Source organism: Oxyura jamaicensis, chromosome 8, assembly GCF_011077185.1.
Source record: "Oxyura jamaicensis isolate SHBP4307 breed ruddy duck chromosome 8, BPBGC_Ojam_1.0, whole genome shotgun sequence".
NCBI classification, from domain to species: Eukaryota; Metazoa; Chordata; class Aves; order Anseriformes; family Anatidae; genus Oxyura; species Oxyura jamaicensis.
The window spans coordinates 11,260,607-11,269,452 of NC_048900.1; the positions used below are offsets into that span (position 1 = coordinate 11,260,607).

Here is an 8,846-nt window from a genome sequence, read left to right on the forward strand (position 1 = left end):
TTGGCAATTTAGAAAAAAGATTCATTGACCCTATCTTAGCAATGACCTTCCTGCTTTTCAACAACTTTGTAAAAAACATCTACTAAAAATCATGAGGGCTTTTGATCATATTTGATTTCCAAGGGCAGGAAGATACAATCAGAAAGTCCCCCTGGAGTCCACCTTGTCCAGGTCTAACTTTCCTTCCCATCTCCACAGCAGTGTGAGATGAGAGCAGAGCAGCTGGGAAACAGCTTGTTCACTTCACTGCCCATTATGTCTGACAAGCCTGTGATAAACTTGGAACAAGCCTCCTTGATCTGACACCTCCCCTTCTTTCCTCCCCTGCCTGGATTTCCTGCCTGCAGCAATAAATTCAAGCACAAATTCAACCTACTCCCACAGGAAGCTGCATGCTCCTTGATACAGAGAATCAGATGAGGATGGATAAGAGGTCTCGGAGCTCTTCCAGGGAGTCTCGTAAGAGAAATAGAGAGCCCCTGGCTACACAGAAGAAACGAGAGAAGAGGGAGAGCAGCAGAGAAGCCAACAAAGAAACAGGAGATGTAAAACAGGAGAAAACAAAGGAGATAAAGAGCATCGCAGGGACTGATGGTCGGGTGCACACATCCACGGTGGTGGACGTGGATGATGTGATATCTGATGAAGAAATGGAAGCAATGATGTTGCTGGACAGCGAGCGTCATGAAGAAGGTATGGCTTATATGGCTTAGGGAAGGGGCAGAAAACTATGTGGGTCACAGCATGACTTTGACACTGTGTGGGCCACAGTGTGACTTTGCTTTCTGCACAGTGAGTATTGTCACGCTCACCTTGCACGGATGGATAGCCAGCCAGCCTCACAGCCAACTTCTGCAGTCAGTACAGGAAGATCAGCACTGTCTAGCAAAGCAATGAATTTGCAACTAGCAGTTACATCCCCAGAATCCATTTTGCTTCAGCTCACTAATCCCCAGTTCTATTCATGCTCATAATTTTCTTGCTTGCCCTTCTTTAGGTGGACACAGCTTTACAGCAGAGTTCTTAGGGTCATAAACTCGTAACTCCCTTCTAGATAACCCTTGAGAGCAGCTCCTCTTCTCTGGAATGGATCTAAAATTGTTTTCAGGATTTTTTGGATGCCCCTGATGAAGGGGTACTTACAGGCTGTGTGTGTTGAAAGCTACCTCTTATTTGCAATCCTTCTATTTGTCATTAGCTTGTCTTTCCAAATACGCTTCTGGGATCCCAGCTCAGCCAGCAAGTTGCCCATTCGGAGCCTTCCAACACTGCTTGGTAGCCACAGGTCTTCAAGCTGAAAAATTCTCTCTAAAGGCACTGTGGGGAAGCATGGCTCCATTTCTGCCAGTAATGCAGGGAGAAAATTTGTCAGTCTGTCCTGGCAGCTCTTGGCCCCCTGAGACAGGGACTGTTTTTTAAACACAGATCCAGAGAGCACCAAATGGTTCACACATGCCAGGTCTAGGCAAAGGACAACACTGACATTTATCTGCACAGGCAGTTGCCAGGCCATCAGTGTTCTGGGAAGTGTCCTCTCCTAACACAGTCGTGTTGGATTTGATTTCTCCCTAGGTATAAAGTCACCAGGTCTCGGCATCTGCGAGTGGCTTCTGACTATCTTGTCTTTCCTGTTCATCGTAATGACCTTCCCCATTTCTGTCTGGTTCTGCATGAAGGTGAGAACAGGCATAGTGCCTCTTTACATGTGGTATTCAGTGTCTGGTGTGGATGTACCCCACTAGAACATCCTGGCATAAAGCTTTGGCTTAGGTTCCTGTTTTTAAACAAACTGCAGGTCTGTTCACTTTTGAACAGAACCTTCAGCCTACCCAGTTCAGAGATGGCTGCATTGCAGCAGCAGGGTAAATAGGTTTTGCATTACAAATTTAGAGAGATTGATCTCCCACTTAATAGCAGATTTCCCCTCTTCCTCCAGTTTTCTCAGATTTATAGCACAGCAACAAGTAGACATATTTTTATTACTGCTTCTCAGGAAATGGAAAATTTAAGCTCAGGGAGTTCAGGTTCAGCCAGCCTATAAGGAAGCAGAATGCTGGCCTCATCCTGGGAAATCCTGGGATGCTCTAACATGGGCTGACTGCTCTTACCAAATCTCAGGCTGCTCCTACGCTGCTTGTGCATGAGCCAACCAGCAGTTTTGGGCCAGGCTCTCCTTTGGGGTAAAGGGACGTAGTGACAGGAGACTCCACCAGCTCTCAGCCTGCTGAAACCCTCCCTTTGCAGGGCTTTACCAGAGCACAGGTCTTCCCACACGCAGCCCGTTGAGGCTTCTTTTGCCGGTCCTTCTCCTTCCCCTCCAGCCTAGCTTTTGTCTCCCTCTGCAGGTAGTGCGGGAGTACGAGAGAGCCATCGTTTTCCGCCTTGGGCGTCTCCTTCCTGGCAGAGCCAGAGGGCCTGGTAAGATGCTCATTGAGCTGCCCCCAGCCATGTCACTCCTCTTCATCATGCTTTACCAAAGCTCACTTGTTGTGCCCTCCAAGCAGGTACAGCCAGACAGTAGACAGTATGTCTTTGGTCCTTCTTCTCGTGTTCAGCAGTTTCTAACAGCTTTTCCCAAACAGAAGCAGCCTCAGAGTTGGAGCCCATATATTGCTGTTCCTTTGTAGTTCTGCATGCTGACCCTTCCCCAGCTCCCCAGAGTAGGGGAGGCAATTTCTGCAGTTCTGATGATCACCTGCTACCTTTCTTTTCCTCCACAGGCCTTTTCTTTTTTCTTCCCTGCCTGGACACGTATCACAAGGTGGACCTCCGCCTCAAAACCCTAGAGATCCCCTTCCACCAGGTATGACTGCCACCCCTTCTCTGTGTTAATTCTTGGGTCTCTTTATCATTGTGACAGTTCCGATTTTGCATTGATATTAAGAAAGTGATGACTGAAGATAGTGATCCTGGAGCCAGGTCATGAAGGACCAACCCATTGGCCATAAGGTTCTGCTTAGCACTGCCAGTGCTTTGGATCTCACTGCAGATCTTATGCCAGGCCTTCTTTGCAAAGCCCTAGCTCCTGGAATCCAGTGAGTGAATGAGAAGTCCCCGTTACCTCCCTGCTGCTATGCTTCCAGCCTTCATGGCTGCACGGAAAAGTTTGAAAAAGTGTCTCAAAGTAACCCTAACACTTCAGAAAATGGAAAGCCAAAAATTCACCATAGTATTTGTCTTATGTTTTAAAACCACTGCATTACAAATTTAGAGATTCAATCCCATCCAATTTGACAAGCTTTAGTGGTAACATACACCAATAGGATGTGTCTGGGCCAAAGCTATTGGACCTTTTTTTTTTAAACCCACCACACTGAGGGGTACATACAGCAGGGACAGAAGCACAGACTTTACAGCCTTACAGGGGTGTTCCTCAATGAGGCTACTCTGCTCCTGTACAAGCCTGAGAAGGAGAAACGGCTGAATCCTCGCTGCTAACCCTGGAAGCTGCAACCTCCCTAGCCACAGTCCCCCCCCGTTAAAGCCCTAATAGCCCCTCTTTTCCTTCTAGGACCTGTTCCCTGTGCCACTGCCTTTATCTAGCACCCATGGTGTACAGCAAATCCTCCTGGTGATGGTACTGAGCAGCACTGAGCACACGCCACAGAACAGGACTGAACTAGGCAGCAGTGGGCAGGGAATCACAGAGTAGGACGTTCACCTGTTCACGGTCCCTAACTCAGCAACCAAACTGAGGAGGCAGACACGGTGATGCTCTGCAGGGAACTGAGATTTGGAGGTTATATAGTTTCCCCAAGGTCAGAAAGTAGCAAAGGTGGAAACGACAAAGATTTAACCATCCAGCTAGTCTCCCTCATTCCCAGAGTCATGTGCTTTTCTCTGCTACCTTAAAGTTGTCAGAACCAGCTCTATCTCCCCTAACATCTTTTTAGGTGGTGACTAAAGACATGGTTACCCTGGAGATAGATGCCGTCTGCTACTACCGTTTGGAGAATGCCTCTCTTCTCCTCACCACCCTGACCAGCATCTCCAGTGCCATCCAGCTGCTGGTACAGACCACCACGAAGCGCCTCCTGGCACATCGAGCCTTCTCTGAACTTCTCTTGGAGAGAAAGAGCATCAGCCAGGAGATAAAGGTGCTTCAGCGGGGGGGGGGGGGGGGGGGAAGAGGGCAGAGAAAGGGCTGAATTCAGGCTCCACTAGGAAGCTTGGAGCATGATCAGTCCTCCTAAATCACAGACATTATTTTCCAGAAGGGTGTAATAACAATGTGTCTCCTTCATAGAAAAATGGAATTTTTAAAAAATTATTTTTAATTTTCAGTCATTTTACAGGAAGAATTTACAGAGTGGGTCCCACAGGCATGTGTGTGTAGTAGCAAACATTACGGTATAAGGGGCAAGAATGAACCTTTTGATCACCTTCATCAGTGCTTTGGAGTATCCGAGCTTCAGTACTTACCCAGAGAGGAAATGTTCATGGGAACTGTCTTCTGCTGCCTCAGTGAGATGCCGTAAACTCTGAACACATGGGATCTCCAGCAGCAGTTCTCTGTGGCCATGCCACACAGACATGATGATACCAGTCGGGAGCTGAGTGTTTCCTATGGAACTGATTCACTTCCACAGTCAACACAGAAAGGACTAGCTAAATCTTGCTAAAACCCCAGGGCAAATACAAATCAGAAGTGAGGGAAATAATTTTATTTCTGAGGATCCTCACGCAACAGCACACACAATCTAATAAATATATTGAATTAACACCCCTGCACTAAGTCCCTTTGAGGGGTCTGGACAAGGGCCGGTGTTTTCCCTGTGCTCAGAAATATCCTCCTCTTCACAGGTGGCTTTGGATGCGGTCACAGGCCTCTGGGGCATCAAAGTGGAGAGAACAGAAATGTAGGTAGGAAATGCTGGTGGAGGAGGCTTCCATGGCCTTTTGCAAGTACCCATCTTGCCCTGCTCACCTTTCTTCCTTGGCTCTGGCTCTTTCCCTGCAGCCAATCTGCAGTGGGGAGAGCCTCACCCCTCACCTCTCTGTTCTCCCTTCCCCTTGCAGCCTCTGCCCCTCACCTCTCTGTTCTCCCTTCCCCTTGCAGCCTCTGCCCCTCATGTAAAACTTTCACGTGCAAAGATGGTGCACTGACAGGCAGGGCAGGATCCATAGCTAGGATCTTATCACCACTTCACCGCTGCTGCAGGCAGAATTTGCACCCAGTTCTGGTAGCCAAAGAGTCACAGCAAGCACCAAGCCTCTAGATCAAAAGCCTCGGGGTCTTAGCACTGGTTGGGATTCCAGCCTGAAACTTTAAAAAACAAACTGGAAAATTAGGATGGGAACAGAGGTAGGAGGCTAAAGAGAGACAGCCAAAGAGGGGCACCCAGGGAACAAAGAATATTGGTGAACAGCAGCTCTGCAGAGGCTGATAGACAACATCCCAAGCCCCCGACTGACTGTTCAGGGCTGCCAGGCAACCCCAGAGCCCAGCTCATCCCTGTCCCTTACCACCACAGCAACAACGTGCAGCTGCCTGCTGAAGTCCGACAGTCCCTGGCCGTGGAAGCAGAGGCCCAGAGGCAGGCCAAAGTGCGGGTAAGCCTACCCTGAAGACCTCTTAACTCCTTCCAAAGCATCCCACCTTCCTTTCCCATCCCTGGTTTGAGGTCCATGGAACAGGCCACACTAGGGTACAGCTCGAGGAAGGTCTGTTCAAGATCTCCAGATGCTGTTCAAGAGCTGTCTAGCAAGGGGAGCTGGAACAAGAGTGTGGGCATGCCCAATGGAGTCCCAGATCTGGTACCTAGCCTACGGGTAGGACAGAAAGACACAAAAGAAGTCTGGTGTTATCCCTGGCCAACAATGCTTGTAGGAATCTCCTCCTCCTCAGCGTTTCCTTCTCCCTTAGGGATCCAGCCAGGTTGTCTCCATTCTCATGTACTCCTCATTCTCATGTACCCCTCACCTTCCTCAGCCCAGCCTGGCTTCCATCCCTTGCACTGAGCTGCTCAAGAGTCTGGGTAAGGTTGCTGTCCCCCCCCCCCCCCCCCCCCCCCAAGCTTAGCCTGTGGGCTGCCCTCTCCCATGCTTCTGCAGGATGGGTATGTCCAGTTTTGAGTACCAGTGGGCCTAGTAGTGCACATAGCTTTGGTAAAAACAAGTTAGACACGAGATTACAAACTCCTGAGAGCATGATCTTTAGACAGCAGGAATGTTACAATCACATGGACCCTGGGAATTTTACAGTGGTGACCGCCCTCTGTAATAAACAGTCCGTGCCCCCTTTGTTCCCCCCTCACAAAAATCTTTATTTAGGTGATTGCTGCTGAGGGGGAAAAGGCTGCTTCTGAGTCCCTGCGCGTAGCAGCTGAGATCCTGTCGAGTGCTCCTGCTGCTGCTCAGCTCCGTTACCTTCATGCCCTGCACTCCCTTGCTGCAGAGAAACCTGCTGCCTTCATCTTGCCTCTGCCTTTGGACCCCATGAATCTGATCTCTCCAGCTATCCACAGCCCTCCGGGAGTGAGCAGCCTCACCACAGACGCCACAAAACTCCCAGAAGTTGTGAAAGACAAGAAGGACTCACCCATGCTCTAAGAGTTGTCCCAGAAAAGGTTGCCACAGCCCATGGTCAGTCCTGCTCAGAGAGGAGCAAGAAGGCTGATCTACGGGCAGCCTACCAGCAGGTACTGGCCTGGAGGCAGGTGGGGAGGCAGCCAGACCTGTAATATAAAGTAGATTGTACATGGAAGAAGCTTCTGCTTGTTTTGGGAAGGGAAAAATACGGAGCAGGAGGAGCAGGGCTGGTGCCAGTGTGAGCAGGGGATTGAGGGAAGAGGGTTGTCATCTCTTCCTTTTCACCTGACCTTGAGACCCTAAGGCCATCCTGTTTAAATCATCCCCATGCCCAAACTGATGACCCGTCTCTCATGAGTTATAGGGAATTAAGGTGCAGAAAGTCCCACACTGGGATAAAAGGGGCAGGCACAAGCTGCCCCACAGGAGGGACTTACAGAGGCATTGGTTTCCTGTGGCTCTGTCTTTACACTCAGACTCTTTGGGATTTCCCTTCTGCATTCTTGGCTGCAAGTGGCAGATTTTTTTAAATGAAAGGCAAGTCCTACAGCTGGGTGGTAACACAGCAAAGGCAGAAGTGCTTGCACAGGGGCACGTTCCTCCTTATAGCCCATCTCCATATGCTGTGTCTGGTAAGGTGGGAGCGGTCGGGTGGTATGCCAGGCAGGCAGGGATGGGAGCCCGACAACAGGGGGAACGGGAAGGGATTTAACATGCAGAGAATTTGGTAGGTGCTGCCAGCCTGGCTCCTGCAACAAGGGACAGAGAGATGGGTCCTGTCCATGGCGTACTCCTGGATATAGGATTTCACAATCAGCACCTATGCACATATACATACACACACACACAGGCAACCAAGGTGTTTAGCCCTAGTACTAAAAAAGGAGGAAAAGAAGGAAAGGACAGCATTTATGGTTTGGCACTTTTCAGCTGTGCAGAGGGAAGGCAGGCTGTGCTGCTGCTTGCTTCCACTGGGTGGTGAGGCAGGACAAGATCTGAGCTTGTGGGCATCTGCTTCCAGTAGGACTGTCTGAAAATATGAGGTGATCCATTTAGCCAACTCCCACTGAGCTGAGAAATGGGAATCCAGCACAAAGCCAGCTGAGAGCCTTGAGAACAGCAATACTCAAAAAAAAAAAAAAAAAAAAAAAAAAAAGTGATACTTTTGCCCACTGCAGCAATCTTGCTAAACTCTACACACAGGAAGTCCTCAAAATTCTTATAAAATCTGCCAAAAGCTACTTGAAATAGACAGGGACCTACACATACTGTAAGCCTTTCCCTTGAAGGATATGGGGTTGAAAGAAATGCCATGCTCTTGGTTATCACCAAGACAGAAGGCACTTTGTGGCCCTTTTTCTTAATCACCCACCCAGTAGTTTCTCATCACACATGCCTAGCAGGGGTAGCCCAGCCAGTTGTTCACTCTTGTATTTCTCATTTTTTCCAGTCTCTCTGTGCCTGCTGGTAAGACACACACTTGGCACCTACCATTTGTAATATTTCTGTTAAATGCAGCTGTGTCCCAGGGATGGCCAGCAGGTACTAGCTTAACATTTCTGCAAGGGACAAGAAGCCCACTTCCACTAGGTACCACCTAATTCTGTATTTTATCAGCCCTTTCATCTCCCTGGAGTCCCCTTCTCAGCACACAGTGTTCCCATAATTCTCACCACACAAGTATTTGCTGGCCTTCTCATGGCAAGGACACTCAGCAAACCAGCCCCCTTACAAGAGAAAGGCGAAAAAACCCTCATCCTTGAACTCAGTGATCACACAGCATCTGAGCTTCAGGGGTAACCTCCCATTCAGCTCATTCTGCCACTGTAACTCTCTCAGGATGCCCTCAGCTGCTGCTTGTTGTCTGTAATAGATCTCAGTTGTGATCCTGCCATGGAAAGCTAGCTCTGAGAAGTGGAACAGCTCTGTAACCTTCCACAGATGAACATGAGCTGTGTCTTTGCTTCTCTAAGGCTGGTTCTGTTTTTTAATTTTGATGCTAGGGTAAGCCCTGTTTTCGAACCTAGAGCAAAATGGTGTGATACTGCACAGAGTTAGCTGCAGACAATCCTTTCTCCATATGTTTCTCAGGCTACATTTCTAACTCCCTGTAAAATGATCCACCCAGACCAAGGTTCCTTGGCACATCAAGGACCATCACAAGTAACATCTGAAAGGAACAACAGAGCCTGAGGATTAAGACTGTCAGAGACACATGGTACTGTGCCAGGGCCCACATCACTCTATTTGCACTCCTATCTGCAGAAGTCAGGCATATATTTTTCAAACATGTAACTTTTCTGCAAAGTTGCAGA

At 48.8% G+C, this 8,846-nt stretch overlaps 1 protein-coding gene across 1 annotated transcript; it reads left to right on the forward strand.

Moving 5' to 3' along the window:
* The first annotated feature begins 396 nt into the window (after positions 1 to 396).
* NPHS2 (NPHS2 stomatin family member, podocin) lies at positions 397 to 7,182 on the forward strand. Its single transcript, XM_035333702.1, has 8 exons — positions 397 to 693; positions 1,573 to 1,676; positions 2,346 to 2,418; positions 2,721 to 2,803; positions 3,894 to 4,097; positions 4,804 to 4,859; positions 5,475 to 5,553; positions 6,274 to 7,182. Exons 1-8 carry the CDS (start codon positions 417 to 419, stop codon positions 6,550 to 6,552), a joined length of 1,155 nt encoding a protein of 384 aa, XP_035189593.1. The 5' UTR covers positions 397 to 416; the 3' UTR covers positions 6,553 to 7,182.
* The last annotated feature ends 1,664 nt before the right edge of the window (positions 7,183 to 8,846 follow it).